At 45.7% G+C, this 16,759-nt stretch overlaps 1 protein-coding gene and 2 gene segments (V, D, J or C); all 3 read left to right on the top strand.

Moving 5' to 3' along the window:
- The window catches only part of LOC146081239 (Ig heavy chain C region, secreted form-like), a 198,084-nt gene that overhangs the window by 79,069 nt on the left and 102,256 nt on the right, over positions 1–16,759 (top strand).
- The window catches only part of LOC146081229 (immunoglobulin heavy constant gamma 2-like), a 170,518-nt gene that overhangs the window by 79,499 nt on the left and 74,260 nt on the right, over positions 1–16,759 (top strand).
- On the top strand, positions 3,633–5,024 carry LOC146078456 (paraneoplastic antigen Ma2-like). The gene has a single exon (XM_083186109.1). It carries the CDS (start codon positions 3,633–3,635, stop codon positions 5,022–5,024), a length of 1,392 nt encoding a protein of 463 aa, XP_083042235.1.

Here is a 16,759-nt window from a genome sequence, read left to right as displayed (position 1 = left end):
TGCTTACAATGGCCCAAATGTCACAGCATACCTGCCATGTTACAGGCTGTGTTTTGTAAAGGCCACTAAGGAGCTGTTTGGCTGTACAATTATCAGTACTTATAACCTTTGCATTTATAGGTTGATAAGGCTTAATACAAATTACCACTAATTGGCACTTTTTTGTCTTTTCCCAAACACAGCACGGGAACGAGCAAGACAGGCCCGAGAAGACTCAGAGGCCTCCCAGGCCCAGGAGGATGCGGAGGCAGTAATGGCGGAGGAGGTTGCCATTGAAGAAGGGGTGGCGGAGGAAGTGGAGGAAGAGGAAAGGGAGGAAGAGGAAAGGGAGGAAGTGGAGGAGGAGGTCTGGGCAGCGGAGGTGGTGGCAGTGGAGGAGGAGGTGGCAGAAGAGGAGGAGGTGCCACATGTGGAGTCCACAGGAGAAGAGGAGGCCTGTGAGGTGGTGCAGGCACCAGAAATTGGTATGTATAGATAAAGATTCATTATTCCTTTTGTCATCTTCTATTTGCTTTGTAGCACTGGTGATTCAATTGTTTTTTTCAATACTATAAAGTGATAAAACAAACTGGGTAGCAACAGACACACTTAGGGGTTAGATAGGGTGGGCAAACCATCCCTTTCATCCTGGACACATATTAATGACACAGGTTGTGCGGATGGCTTTCATTTTGATTTTAAGTGCCACTGAACCTGTGTAGTTAATCTGTATCCTGGAAGAAAGCCTCATATATCTGAGTAGAGTTTACTGGTGATTGATCTTTGTAAACTAGATTCAGTATGGCATAAATGGAGTATGGACAGGCGTGGCTTAGACTGGAGTAACAAGTGGTCAGTGCCCCTGGGCCCTCCTCTAGCTAACCACCCCCTGCGGTCTGCATGTATGTTTTGCACCATAATTGTGTGTTGATTTGGTCTTAGTAATGCTTTTGAGCATGGGAGTGGGTTAGTGCTGCAGCTTCCCCTAACTGGCATTATGACAATGATTTCTGGAGCAGACCATCAGCAGGCAAGCCATGCTTGATTGCACCAATGTACTGTGCATTCCTGAGAGTTGTGTAACTCCCCAGCCAGGCTCCATCATATAACAGACACTGAACTTTGACTGAGAGGTGTTCTACAGAGTAAAGGGTATAGGGCAAAAATCAGGCTTTCCATGTAGTATGTATGCATGTATGTATAGGTGTATATGTCATATATATAGTTATATATGTGTCTCTATATATATATATATATATATATATATATATATATATATATATATACATATACACACACACCTGTCACGGTGCATGTTTAAAATGTAGGTATGACTATGTTAAATGTATGCATGAATATCATTATTAATTTTTCAATTTGTATTTCCTCCACAGATGAGCCTGCCCAAGCAGAGGAGGGTCTCCGTGGGGCCCTCCTACGAATTAGAGGCCACATGCGGCAGATGATGGCCGAAATGGGCCGGCTCATAGATGGGCCAAATTCATTTTTTTGACAATTATTTTTAGTTCTTTCTAATAATAAATAGTTATTTAAAGTTCAAAGTTGTCAGTGTTTTTTTCTAACATGCAAAAGTATATGTGTAACTTGTTTAAAATCTTTTAAATAAGCAAAATGTAAATAGTGTATATAGATGTATGTTAGGGTCACATGCTGTAAGGGTTAATGTGTGTAATGAATGTAGTAGGAATGTGGGTCAGTATAGATGAGCATTTAATTGATTGAAATTGATAACAATCCCTTTTTCATGAGGTTGCCTAATTGCCTAAGTGGGTCATGTGATCGCTGTGTGTACTCAGTAAAAAAGTGTGGGATTGAGCGTAAATACTCCGCATCGGTGCCTACGGACAGCTTCCCATACGTTCTGACGCGGTAAGACCGTGCAGAATCTGTACGTTTCCACCGCACACGCACGGTTTGTATGTCGTCCGTACACACGCCTTGTTCTTAAAGAGTGAGTCCGTCCGAATGCGGAGGACACGTGGGCGTTTCTACGGACGTTGGCCGTACGCCACCGCACAGCGTGGCGTGCGGACCACACCGTAAGAATTCGGGAAAGTACGCACCGATCAGAATAAGGGCCTGAGTGAGAGGGAGAAATTGAGCACATCAGCTACATCTATCCTCCTGCAGATAGGTTCTCAGGTACACCCAGAAGCAGACTATTAAACTTCATCCTGCATATTATAAATATACATCTGAGTGAAGAGGCTAAAGCACCAGTGAAATAAGGATGGCACGACAGGCTGCATAATATGTATATATAGCTAAGAGAAGCAAAGGAAGCACATGTGACATAAACATTCGCACTACATATGCATCCTGTGAAATCACATTAAAGTCCCATCTTAGCAGGATATATTACACTGTAAAGTGGCAAAAGGTAGCGAAAGGTGTCAGAGGAGCCTGTCATATAGTCCTGCAGGACTATCATCTATCTGTGAAGAGCAAGGCTCAGTGGATACAAAGTATATAATCAATATTAAGTCTGTCACTCTACCTCACAACAGAAGCATCTATCGCTGACTATATTGAGGAAAAGATTATTAAAGGAAAGTGCATAGGTCCCACGCTGAAATTTATACATAACTATTCATTATCAATCAGGATACCTTTGTCACTATTAAGTATAATCCAGAGACTGTCATTATTACTGCTGTGGGCGAATTTGTCCATTTATGTACTAACTCTGTGATAGACTGTGACAGATGGGTTATATATTCAGCAGCCACCGCCAGGATAATATAATAAGAAGAGAAGTATATGAGGCTGGATCCAAGTGCAGTTTGTTTACTCCTTACAGCGTCAGCGGAAGAGCTTAGTAACCAACATAGTTTGACCACAGGATTCGCAGGATAAATTCTTCTTTATAGTCTTGATGTGGATTACAAATACCTTATACTGATATATTGCACCCAGAGTCACTTTGTTTCCTCAGCACACTTACCTTACAGGACTCAGGTAACAAACTGTTGTTGGGGAGGAACATTAAATAAGTGGCTCCGCAAGGAATCCTAACAAAAGAAAACTAAACACATGCATGCGCTTACAGTTTGACTAGTTTCTCCAGTATATATTGTGCACAAGGTTGGTACATACATTATTGCGCAATACTAATTCTGAGCTGAACCCTGAAATTTTGGTGAGATTGTATGACAATAGAGGATGAAATGATGAGAGTTTACCTTTAAGTGTATTCAATGTATACTTTGGTTATTGGTTGCAGCCATACGGTATCTGTTAAAGTTGGATAACTGTTTATTTTAGGAGTCATTCAAGAGGAATATGATATCCGTCTCCTCAAGTTCCTGATCCCGTAAAATAAAGCTGTGCTTATGATTGGAGATATATGTATATATGTTGTTATCAACCGTGAACCGGTATTGTAGGATATAACTTGTTGTGTGTATTAGCAACAGAGGTATAAATAAATTGTTCAATTGTTTAATCCTACAGATCATTATTTTGGGTGATTCCCCAAGCTCACCCAGATAGTTGTCACCAACTATATATATTTAATTTGCATTGTTACATAAGACACTGCTTGGGGTGGAGGCACTGTATAAACTTATATTCCAAGACCAAGAATAAAACAGCGTTACATCTGGAGGCACTGCTGAGATCCACACATCACTATGGAAGGTCTGAGTAACCAGTATGTACAGGAGTGGAGTCGGACCCATGGGTTACCTATGGACGGTAGTTTTGTGATTGCAGGCAATTTTGACAGCATGTCAGATGAAGAAATCATGGAGGAAGTGGACAAAATATATGGAATCCGGAGACCCAAGTTAATTGATAAGAAGAAGAGAGATGGAGGAGAAGAAGTGTGTGCCATATTGATTACTAATTTGAACAAATTAGATGCTACTTTAATACCGGCCCAGATTATAACTTCTCAGTTACCACACCAACGATGGAAACTCATATGGCCGACAGTTCCTCTGGGAGATCAGAGAGAGATTATCGCAGAAAGTTATGGAACCCAAGCTGGTGATGGAGTAAGAAGCTGTGAATTAACCAACAGTCCCGATAGAAATCATGAGCAAGCACAAGATCCTTCTGTAGATACAGCAATGGATAGAGTGGTCAGTCAGCTCGAGAGGTGGCATTACGAGGTGGGATACAGAAGATTACGAATCTTCTCTGGCTTCATCCCTGTCCCTGCTGGGGAAGAGAGTTACGAGGAATGGAAGGAAACAGCCACCCAACATTCAGAAGAGTGGAGATGCCCGGAACATGTGAAAAAACAAAGAATTGTTGAAAGCCTCAGAGGGCCTGCAATGGGAATTATCCAAGCCACCCGGAGGAGTAATAGTAATGCCACTCTTCAAGATTATTTTGATGCATTGGACTACTCTTTTGGCACCTTAGAGGATGTAGGGAATATCTTATCAAGACTCAACCACACATATCAAGAACCAAATGAAACTCTTACCAACTATATTTATCGCATTAACAAGATCGTGTACAAGTTGTTGGATAAAGGAGGGATCCAAGGAACTGAGGTGGATGAAAAACGACTGAAGTACGTATTACGGGGAGCATTAGCTTCAAATCCAGTAGCTCAGCGGCTGAGGTGTAGTATGTCGGCAGTTACCGCTCCCACCCTCAGCGAATTAATAAAAGAAGTGAAGTGGGAAGAAGTCCAGATTGAACACCGGGAGAAAAGCCTGAAAAGAGTTAAGGTAGTAATTCCAGTTCCTGAGGTACCCCTGGTATCGGATCGGTTGTGCCAGCTTCTAGAGGAGCAGAATAAAAAATTAGATCAACTCCTTAAAGTCCAGACTCCCGTCACTGTAGAAGCAGCAGGAGTGAATATGAACCGTGGAAGAGGGTACAATCGACGAATGGATACCCAAAGAAATTTCACTTGCTACCGATGTGGTCAGTTGGGGCACCGCAGCTTTGAATGTACCCAGAGAGGTGGATATAATAGAAGATCGAATAGTACAGAGTCTAGAACATCCCCTCAGTCGGAAAACTGGCAGGGGACATCGTTGAACCCCGCACCAACTCCCAATTAATTGATGTAACTTCGATGGGGAACACCATGTGGTACCATTCACTGCAGGGCGGTATTGTAGGCAAAGCCCCTACGGTACCAGCTTTAATTAATGGACATTATTGTAAAGTGTTACTGGACAGTGGGTCACAAGTCTCGATAATCTTCGAAAGCTGGTATCAGCAACATTTGCCTACTGAACCAATAAATCCCATTGATGGACTCATAATTTGGGGATTGAGCCAACAAAAATACCCTTATTTGGGCTATGTGACCACCCAGATTCAATTTATGGACAATAATTCTGAACATCAACCCCCAATACCCTTTCTAGCATTAGTGTGTCCTAATTCCCCCTCGGGACAAGCAGCGGTCTCAGTGATTGTGGGTACAAATTTATACATGTTCAAGACCTTATCCAAATGGTGTATGCAGCAAGACGAGCTAAATCCACACCCCACACTTAAAGATGCCAGTTCTTTCAACTCTGTGGTTCACCCGAACTACTCTGATCCCCATCAGCCGACTGAAGTTAAAGGTGTTGTATTCAAGGAAAGGATAGAAGAATGCTTTAAGGGAAGTGATATTCCTGAACGGGAAAAAGAACAACTTATCCAGAAGATGAAAGTACTAGAGTCTGTATTTTCATTCAGTGATTGAGATCTAGGGACCGCTACTGGAGTTGAACACAGAATCCGACTGAACGATGACACTCCATTTCGAGAACGGTCTAGAAGATTGGCACCCGCTGACTTTGAAGATGTACGACTTCACCTGAAGTACTTGCTTGAAACACATGTTATTACGGAGTCACAGAGTTCGTATGCTTCGCCCATCGTTGTGGCCAGAAAGAAAAATGGGGATATCAGGCTATGTATAGATTACAGGACTCTTAACAACCGTACCATTGAAGACCAGTATACGGTACCCAAAGTAGAAGAGGCTCTCGATTGTCTCCAAGGGAGTCAATGGTTTTCTGTGCTCGATTTAAGATCTGGATACTATCAAATTCCTATGCACCCTGATGATTGTGCCAAAACCGCTTTCATTTGTCCCATTGGGTTCTTCGAGTTCTTAAAAATGCCACAAGGAATCAAAGGTGCCCCTGCTACATTCCAGCGAACAATGGAAAAAGTGATTGGAGATATGTGTTATAGGGAGGTATTAGTCTACCTTGATGATGTCATAGTCTTCGGAAAGACATTGGAAGAGCATAACCATCGGTTACTGAAAGTGCTAGAGCGGTTACACCAGAGGGGATTGAAGTTATCAATTGACAAATGCCGGTTATATCAAACCACCGTCAAGTATTTGGGACATGTGGTGAGCAGAAATGGAATAGCCACTGACCCTGATAAGGTGGCAACAGTGCAAGAATGGCCTAGACCAGAGAAACTTAAGGACTTACGCTCTTTTCTAGGATTCAGTGGGTACTATCGAAGATTCATTCCACAATATTCCACCATAGCACGACCCCTTACTGATCTGACCAAAGGCTACCCCCCGGTTGGTAGCAAGGGAAAACGTCGATATACTGCTGGAGAGTACTATCATCCACACGAAGAATTCGGAGAAAGATGGACCGATGCTTGTGAAACCGCCTTCAAAAAATTAAAATACCAGCTAACCCACTCTCCTGTGTTAGCCTATGCACTGAGTTGCCTTATGAAGTGCATATTGATGCATCCTTGGATGGTATCGGAGGGGTGTTATATCAGTGGCAAGACCAAGTTCTGCGACCAATTGCCTATGTCAGTAGAAGCCTGTCTAGCAGCAAAAAGAACTATGCTGTCCACAAGCTGGAGTTTTTGGTCCTCAAATGGGCCATTGTGGAAAAATTCCATGACTACCTGTATGGAGTCAAATTCGTCGTGCACACGATAATAATCCTTTGACTTACATCCATTCCTCAGCTAGGCTGGATGCCACTGGGCATAGGTGGCTGGCGGCCTTATCCAATTATAACTTCAGTTTAAAATACAAACCTGGCATCAATAACATCGATGCAGACGCATTGTCTAGATTACCCTGCCCTAGCACTACCAGTGAGAATGACGACTGGATTGAATTACCAGCTCCGGCGTTGCAAGGGTTATGCCACCACGTATCGTGTATCAGTCAAACGATGTCGGAACAGGTCAGTGCCCTGGGAGCATCGGGAAAGGCACTTCCACTGATGTATTGTTGGATTACAAATGAGGATATGAGAGAATTACCCAAGATGTCCAAAGATCAGATCCACAAAGCCCAGCAGAGTGACCCTGAGATAGGAGAAATGTTACGCCAGTTACAAACCACCCAGTACATTCCAGGATCCTTACCATTGACTTTAAAGCTCAAAGTGTTGCAGCGACAATTAAAAAACTTAGTGGTTAAACAAGGGATTCTATACCGTCGAACTAAAAATTATAATGGAAGCTATAAAGAACAACTAGTGTTACCGGCTGAAATGGTACCTATGATGATGAGTGCACTGCATGATCAACATGGACATTTGGGGTATGACAAAACTCGATATTTAATAGCGGAACGAGTATATTGGCCATTGATGAATAGAGACATTGAAAAGCACTGTCAAGATTGTCGGAATTGTATTTTGCGGAAGACCTTACCCCAACATGCCGCTGGTCTGGTCAGTCTCCAGAGTTCTGGACCTATGGATCTTGTATGCATAGACTTCCTTTCGTTGCAAGGTCCAAAGGGACAAGATCACCATATACTGGTCATCACTGATCATTTCACTCGCTACGCGCAAGCATTTGTGACACCAGATCAGAAAGCACTCACTGTAGCTAAAACCCTCTGGGAAAAATTCTTCGTACATTACGGTCTTCCTGCTCGCATCCACTCAGACCGTGGACCAGAGTTTGAGAGTCATCTAATCAAGGAGCTATGCCTGGTTTGTGGGATCAAGAAATCCAGAACCACTCCATATCATCCTCAAGGGGATCCACAACCCGAGCGTTTTAACCGAACTCTTTTAAATATGTTGGGAACATTAGACCAAAAACAAAAAATGCAATGGAAAAAATATATCTGCCATCTAGTCCATGCCTACAATTGTACCCGGAATGAGGCCACGGGGTTTTCACCCTATCTGTTAATGTTTGGCCTAGAGGCATGACTCCCCATTGACATTAGCCTTGGCATCTCTCCCTCCACGGTCAAGGCACCCTCGCATTCTAAGTATGTATCCAATCTGAGAAAGGACCTGAATCAAGCCTATAATCTAGCCAAAGCATCCGCGCAGAAACAAAATGACAAAAATAAATGCATCTATGATAGAAAAGTGAAGGAACACGTGTTAATGCCTGGAGATCGTGTCCTTCTTAAGAGACTGGGATGTCCTCGCAAACAGAAACTCGAAAATCGATGGAGAGATACCCCTTATCTGGTAGTAAAGAAATTGCCCGATATACCCGTGTATCAGATCGTCCCTGAAAATGACAACGGACCAGTACTTACCTATCATCGCCAACATTTGTTACCCATTACTCAGGACATTGCGTTTCCATCCAGTGAGGATAAAGAGGGTCTTCAATCGGCCCCAACTTCTGTTAAAGAAAATAAACTTACCTTTCCCGAATGTCCGTTCGCTGAAGATGCCAAAGATGATGAACTTGACCCAGATATAGGATATTTCTACCGAGATGGAAATACACTGCCAGCAGCTACGGGGGAATTGGACTCTAATAAACTGACCGATGCAGAAACTCCTTTGGCCATAACCAGAGAGCCAGAATTCACTGAGCACAATGTATTCCCAGAAGAGAGTTGGGGGAGTGAAAATTCTGTAAATGACTAAGTGAACCTCCCCTACCAGCCAGAGTGCGAAGACCTGTTAATGTATGACCAATTAGGGTGTCCTACAGTTGTAGATAGAGTGATACACCCGAGCATTGTATACTCATGGCCCTATTTTGAAGGTATTGCAGTAAACTGTTGTTATATTCAAAGTTTGGAGTGCTTTAATATGTAATAATTCATAATGAAATTACATGTAAATGGAGATCAAGTGGTGGATTGTGCAGACATTCACCAACTTGATCACCAGGGGGAGAAATGTAAACCCTGTTTGGGAGTGATATAGATAAATATACTTATATGTATGTGGACTACTATCTATATATGTTTCTTGGAGACTATAATAGAATGTATTTGGTATGTCCCTCTCACAGAGAGAATATTATAAGCAGAACTTTTAGTAGAAAAGGCTTTATGGCTACCTATAAGTGAGAAAGAGGTGGTAGAAGGGAAACACCCCTTCATTCTCTACAGTGGATTCGTCTATACAAATGAAAGAGTTAAGGGAATGTGCCAATCTCTTTACAGTTGGGGGAGATATTTCAGAGCGAACTGATTGTACCCGAGAGAGAGTTAAATAAAGTTGTCGTGCGCATGGGCTGTATTTCAGTTGCCCGCTGAAGATGAGTTTATAAAAGGGGAAGCTGGGGAAGTTTCTGGAGCTTTTTCTCTCTGATGAGAAAGGTGAGAAAGAAGCAGCCTGCTGCTGGGTGAAGTATTAACTGTTGCCGCGGGGATATGACATGGCTACCTCCGTGTGACACAGAGAAGCTGGGGAGCTGAGGAAAGTGTCAGCTTACCATAGAAAGGGGGTGGTGAGTTCTGCTCCAGACCCTCCCATATTAGAAATTAATGGAGGGACATCCCTCACTATATACACGGAGCAGGAGCATTATATATATTGCTGGCCATACTGTGACACTGAGTGAGAGGGAGAAATTGAGCACATCAGCTACATCTATCCTCCTGCAGATAGGTTCTCAGGTACACCCAGAAGCAGACTATTAAACTTCATCCTGCATATTATAAATATACATCTGAGTGAAGAGGCTAAAGCACCAGTGAAATAAGGATGGCACGACAGGCTGCATAATATGTATATATAGCTAAGAGAAGCAAAGGAAGCACATGTGACATAAACATTCGCACTACATATGCATCCTGTGAAATCACATTAAAGTCCCATCTTAGCAGGATATATTACACTGTAAAGTGGCAAAAGGTAGCGAAAGGTGTCAGAGGAGCCTGTCATATAGTCCTGCAGGCAGGGGCGGATTGGCCATATAATCTACCGGGAACTTTCCCGGGAGGCCGACAGTAGTGAGGCCGCCTCCGCAAAATTGCGCATGCGCAGTTTGCGCACACTGACCTCAACTATAGTGACAGGATGCTCAGCCGCTCAGCGGCAGACGGCGTCACTGGAGGTGGGTGGCGGCATTCAGAGCTAGTGGCCCCGCCTCCTCCCGCCCTCTACACTATCTGAGGGCGGCTCTCTCCGACTTAGTTCGTGCGGCGCTGTCCACTGCAGGGCCCCTCCTCCTCCGCAACATGCTGCCTAGCTGGGCAGTGTGTAGAGAGAGAGGTAGCCAGCGCGGGGCAGGGGGGAGTCTCAGTTTAGTTAAGTCAGCCTCAGTCGCACTTCCAGAGGGCAGCCCGAGCTGCTCCGTGCTGACAGGAAGTCAGTCTGTGGCTGTACATCGGGAGAGCAGAGGGAGCAGAGACTAGAGCTGTCAGCCAGGGGTCAGGGCTCTGTCTGCTACTTCCTGGAAGCAAGCCCCGCCCACCACTGAGTGAGCTCCGTGAGGCCAGCAACTGCTCTGCAGCTCTTCTTCCTGTGGTGAGTGCTGTGCTGTGTATCCTGGGGGAGTCAGGGGCTGTATATAATTTGTGTAATATAATACAGTGATGTGTGTGCTGGGGCTGTACTCATTATGTGTGTGTGTGGGGGGGGTGGGGGGGGCTCTGTAATGTAATACACTGATGCATGTGCTGGGGGCTGTATATAATATGTGGGGGGACTCTGTAATGTAATGCAGTGGTGTGTGTGCTGGGTCTGTATATAATGTGTGTGGGGGGGGGGACTCTGTGATGTAATACAGTGATGTGTGTGCTTGGGGCTGTATATAATGTGTGTGTGGGGGGGGACTCTGTGATGTAATACAGTGATGTGTGTGCTTGGGGCTGAGACCCCCCCCCCCTCCCCACTGACAACATTGCCGGAGACACACCCCCCCCCTCCCTGTTGACAACATCGCTGGAGACCCCCCTCCCCGCTGACAACATGCATACCTCCTGTGTGCAGCCAGCGGGGGTCCGGGGACAGGCAGCGGGGTTCCGGGGACTGGTGTAGTCGCTGTAGCGGCAGCTTGACTCCGTCCGTCTCTCCTACTAGCGCGACGGCGGGTAGCGCTGATGACTTTGAAAAGACTTGCCGGACGCTGATTGGCTAAATTCAGCCAATCAGCTCATCAGCGCTTCCCGCTGCCGCGCTAGTAGGAGAGACGGACAGAGTCAAGCTGCCGCTACAGCGGCTACCAGGAACCCCGCTGCCTGTCACCGGACCTCCGCTGGCTGTCCCCGGACCTGACAGCGCCCCCCTCCAGCACCCGGTACGCGTGACCCCCCAGCCCCCCCCCAGTTACGGCCCTGCTGTATATAATGTGTGTGTGTGTGGGTGGACTCTGATGTAATGCAGTGATGTGTGTGCTTGGGGCTGTATATAATGTGTGTGTGGGGGGGGGGACTGTGATGTAATACAGTGATGTGTGTGCTTGGGGCTTTATATAATGTGTGTGGGGGGCTCTCTGTGTAATGTAATACATTGATGCGTGTATCCAACTGGCTGGGGGGATGTGTATATAATGTAATATAATAATGTGAGTATTGAATGTAATATGGGGGTGGATGTGTGTAATGTATCATAGTGGGGCGTGTATACGGGGTGTAATATGGGGGGATGTGCGGTATGTAATGGCAGTGTGTACTGTAATAGCCTCTTGCATCCTGTGGAGAGACTCCCAGGCGAATGCAGAGTCTTCCGCTGCCCAGAAAGCCACATAATTCTACTGGATTACCTCACTGTCATTACAAATATTTGTCATCTGAATGTTCCAGAGTCCCCATTGCCCCGGCCAGATAGAAAGAGGCCGGGCACTGCAGAGTTAGGGGTAGTGGTGGCCGTGCCTGGAAGCCGTACCCTTACTCTGGCACTGTGCCTGTAGCAGTTCCTCAAACTGCAGCAATGGGTGGGGGCCTCTCAGAGTGGGGGTTCCGTGCCCATGAGCTTTCCTTCTCAACCCAGCTTTGCCAACTGTTCCACCTTTCTAATTTAATTTAGGTGTAAAAAATCAGCTGAAGAATTCAAATTGGTGCAGCACAGGTCTCCTGGATCCTCCATGGTTATTGGTGTGTGCAGGGTGAGACTGGTCCCTCAGAGGTGAGCATCCATCTTACTACATACAGCAGCTGTCTAGGTTCCTCCCTCTTTCTCTCACACACACTCTCCTGTAACCCTCTCACACTCTCTGTCTATCTCACACCCACACTCTCTCTCACACACTCTCCTGTAACCAGGGCTATTTTTCAGCAGGCTCCAGCAGGAACTGAGGCCCTTGTTCTAGTTCACTCTTTCTGACAAAATATTTCTTAGATGGACAAAACCATGTGCACTGCAGGTGAGGCAGGTGTAAAACCCCACCCAAATCTAATTATCTGAGCACAAGTAACACCTGCCTCACCTGCAGTGCACATGGTTTTGTCCATCTAAGAAATATTTTGTCAGAAAGAGTGAACTAGAATAAGGGCCTCAGTTCCTGCTGGAGCCTGCTGAAAAATAGCCCTGCCTGTAACCCTCTCACACTCTCCCTCTATCTCACACCCACTCTCCTCTAATCCTCTCACTCTCTCTCACACCCACTGTTTCCCTATATTTCACACTGACACTCTCGCTCTCAGATTCTCCTCTATCCCTCTCACACTCTCTCCCTCTATCTCACACCCACACTCTCTCTCACAGTCTCCCTCTCTCTCACACACACACTCCTTGTTAGTGAGGTAGTGTATGTGAGACACACGCTCTCTCCTAATCTCGCACTTTCTCTCTCAAGACTTTCTCCCTCTCACACTCACTCTCTCCCTCACATCCACTCTCTCCCTCTGTCTCACACTCTATCCCTTCCTCTCACACTCTCCCTGGCTCCCTCTCTCTCTCGCTGTACACACACACACACACACACATACAGATGGGGCAGGTCTCATCTTTGCAGGCGATGGCGACGCCAGCCGCCATCCCCCGCAAGCGCCATCTGTATAGCGAGATGGGGACGCGCGCGCACGAGAGGCGCACGCATCCCCTTCCGACGGCGCTTCCAGCGCTTCCCCCGGGTCAGCGCCGGCTTATGTGGGGGGCAATGTTTAATGGGCTTTTTTCCCTATTGGAGCCACTAATGTGTAAAATAGTTTTTTGGGCCAATGTCTTTTATTTTATTTATTTTTTTGTGGGGTCCAATGATTTCTTTTTCCCCTGTTGGTGGTCAGTAAGTCAGTATTTTTTTCCTGTTGTGGCTAATATGTTTTTGTGTTTTCCTGGGGGCTCCATCCAAAATTTTGCCTAGGGCACCAAATTAGCTAGGGCCGGCTCTGGGGCCGGGGGGGCGATCACCCGAGGGGGGGGGGGGAGGGTTGCAGTGGGGCAGTCACTGATGCTCAAGCCAGGCTCCCCCCAGCAGCCCTCTTTATTGGGTTGTACTGTATGGAGATGAGAGGAGATCACTGCAACTTCACATCACACTGTAAGCTCCTCTATGTTCCCACTCTAGCAGCCTATGTCCCCTGTCTTCACCCTCTGTTGTTTTTTAATGGCCACTTACTGTGAAGAGCCTGTTAGCTCCGCTGTCCTCTGTATTCTGGCTACTCTGGCCCCCATATTATTAGAATTTGAGGATGAATGGTTCTTCAGTATTAATACTGTACAGGTGCGTACACACGGGCATAAATCGCTGGCAATATGGTCGCTGAGCGACCATATTGCCAGCGATTGGAGTGTGCACTGGCGATAAATCGCCGGGTGCGCGCTCCTGTTTTCAGCCCCCTAATGGTCGCTGGTCGGAGGAGCATGCTCCTCCGTCCAGCGACTTCCCCTGCCTCTTCTCCCGGCAGTGTGACATTTTCATCAGCGACCAATATATTGCCAGCGATCATATTGCTCTGTGTGTACACAATACAAACAAACATTCGAGCAATACATTCCTTGAGACTAATGGGGCCTACAGACTTAGAGATGTCAGACCATTTTTCTGAGTGACGTTACTTAATTTAATTACAGAAAATGGCCCTTCATCGCTGTGTGTGTAGGGGCCATCGCGATATGAGGCCCCATGTGTCACTATCGCCCGACAATATCTGCTGTATATTCATCTGTCAGGGCCAGTGTCCTCACCAGAGAACACTGGCCCTGACAGGTCGCTCAGCACACAGCGCTGACACATTGTGCTGAGCGATCATGCTCAAGCATTCTGAGTGATCTAGCATCACTCAGAATGCTTCAACATCGCTACGTGTGTAGGCACAGGTATTTTTTCGGTGCAAAAGGGTCAACCTGGGTCTTAAATCCCAGATCGCCAACCCTGGTCTTCTCCAGGGTCAGCGACCTGGGATTTAAGACCTGGGTTGACCCTTGCACATTGAAGAAATACCCGTGTTATTCAGCAAATTACCGCTGTTCGGTATGAAAGGGGGTCAGAATGCACCAGGCAAAATGATGATGGGTAATTGCTGGGTCGCAGGTCTGAAAGGGGTATTATATGATGTTATAGGGAAGAGAGGACACGCTGGTAAGCAGGTGGGGGGTGGAGGGGGGCTGATCTTGGTGAAAGGATGTACAGGAAATGGGCATTACGGTGTGCAGTATAATGTGTAATGGACATTACAATGTGCAGCGTAATGGGCATTACAATGTGTGGCATAATAGGTCATGGGGATTATGGTGTGCAACATAATATGGAATGGTTACTATGATCTGTAATGGGCATTACGGTGTGTGGCATAATGTCATGGGCATTATGGTGTGCTGCATAATATGTAATGGGCAGTGCGGTATGTGTAATTTGCATTACAGTGTGTGTCTTTGTAATGGACGCTACAGTGTGTGGCATAATGTATAATGGGTATTACAGTGTATAGCATAATATGTCATAGGCATTATGGTGTGCTGCATAATAATGGAATGGGCACTATGGTGTGCGGTATAATGTTTAATTTACATTACGTTGTGTAACAATGTGTAATGGGCATTACTGTGTGCGGCATAATGTCATAGGCAATATGGTGTGCGGCATAATATGGAATGGGCACTACGGTGAGCGGTATAATGTGTAATGGGCATCACGGTGTGTGAATATGTAATGGGTATTACAGTGAATGTGCAATGGGCACTACAGTGTGTAATGGGATTTAAATTTGAAGTAAACAAAACAAGCCATAATGTGTGGTTTTTTTGTGTGTGTGTGTTTGGGGGGCCCAAACCATATTTTTTAACCTGGGCCCACAACTCACTTGTTCTGCCTCTGAAGGGGGCAGTGCAGTGGATAGCGCTGCTGCGTGCAAAGTGGGCGGCCGCTGATCGGCAACGGCTGGGGATTTATTTTTATTTTATATAACATACATGGCCTCCAAGAGGGACAGTAGCCGCTTGGAGAGAGGCCGCATCCAGTAGCAGGCAGGGCACTGTTTGCCGGGGAGTGTACTGGGAGGTGGGGAAGCAGACTCTGGAGTGACAGTCTCACTATGAGTCTGTGATTGCATGTGCATCGGGACATCATGACGTCACTGCGCACATTACAAGAGGTGCAAACTGTGCTGGCGCAGGGTGGGAGGTGGAGAACGGGAGAAGCCTGTGTTGCGCAGCAGTTGGAGTCCTCAGTCGTGGCTCCTGCTGTCCTGCTCAGAGTCCGCTCACAGCAGCAGAAGACTAATCTCAGCATATACAAAAGCAAAAAAATTCCACCTTTGGCGCTGTATGACTTAAAGCTGCAGGAGACTATAATGTTGGTCACCGGACCACACTAGATAGACAGAAAAATACAAAAGGAATAGTCTCACTTTGCGCTGATAGTACTGTCCCAACAAAATAGATGTGAGTCCACGTAATTTCCAGTAGTTTTCTCCAAAGATTTTTCAATGTGGAAAAAACAAAAGGATAATGCAACAATATTAGGATATATTGCAATAAATGGCAGTCTCTCTCCAATAGTGTGAAGGGGACTATGAGGAAACAGTGCTCCCACACCAGCTCCCAAACGATCCTGGGGAAATACAGGGTCACCTCACTCGTGTAACGATAAGCGAATGCTTACATGTATGCTTACATGTGATAATGCAGATGACTCATATAAAGGTTTCTTTCAACAGATGCGAAGTCTCACCATTTCATTCCAATAAAAACGGTATTTATTCAATATAAAACGGTGTAGGATCACAAGTCATACAGCCAATGTACCATACTTGTTGGAACCCGGGTATATATGATGCAAATGATACTGGACGAAAAGTACTCCAAAATCACCGAACAGGATTAAAAGACACTTAATATATTCAACGCGTTTCGGCACACTGCGGTGCCTTTATCAAGAAGCGTGTCTATAAAAAATATATATAAACAACATATTCTAAAAACCAAAAACGGCCATAACATCAAACAACCATATATAAAAGTATAATGATCTGTAACCATAGTGTGGGCTTACCAGCAGCGAGTTCTCTGGTCAGCATAAGTGTGGGGGACTGTTTGCACAGCTCCCTCCACGTGTGACAGGGAATCTGGCAGAGCACTGCTCTCCGTTGTCAGGGCTTAAAAGCCGGCAAAACGGAAGTACGGGAGCGCATCACTTCCGCCATATGAGGCTAGTGTGTGCGTGTGATTGTATTCCCCTATCTGGCACGCTGGACGTTAGTGCG

This window comes from Crinia signifera, chromosome 1, assembly GCF_055691185.1.
Source record: "Crinia signifera chromosome 1, ASM5569118v1, whole genome shotgun sequence".
Taxonomy (NCBI): domain Eukaryota; kingdom Metazoa; phylum Chordata; class Amphibia; order Anura; family Myobatrachidae; genus Crinia; species Crinia signifera.
This window is presented reverse-complemented; position numbering and strand designations above follow the sequence as displayed.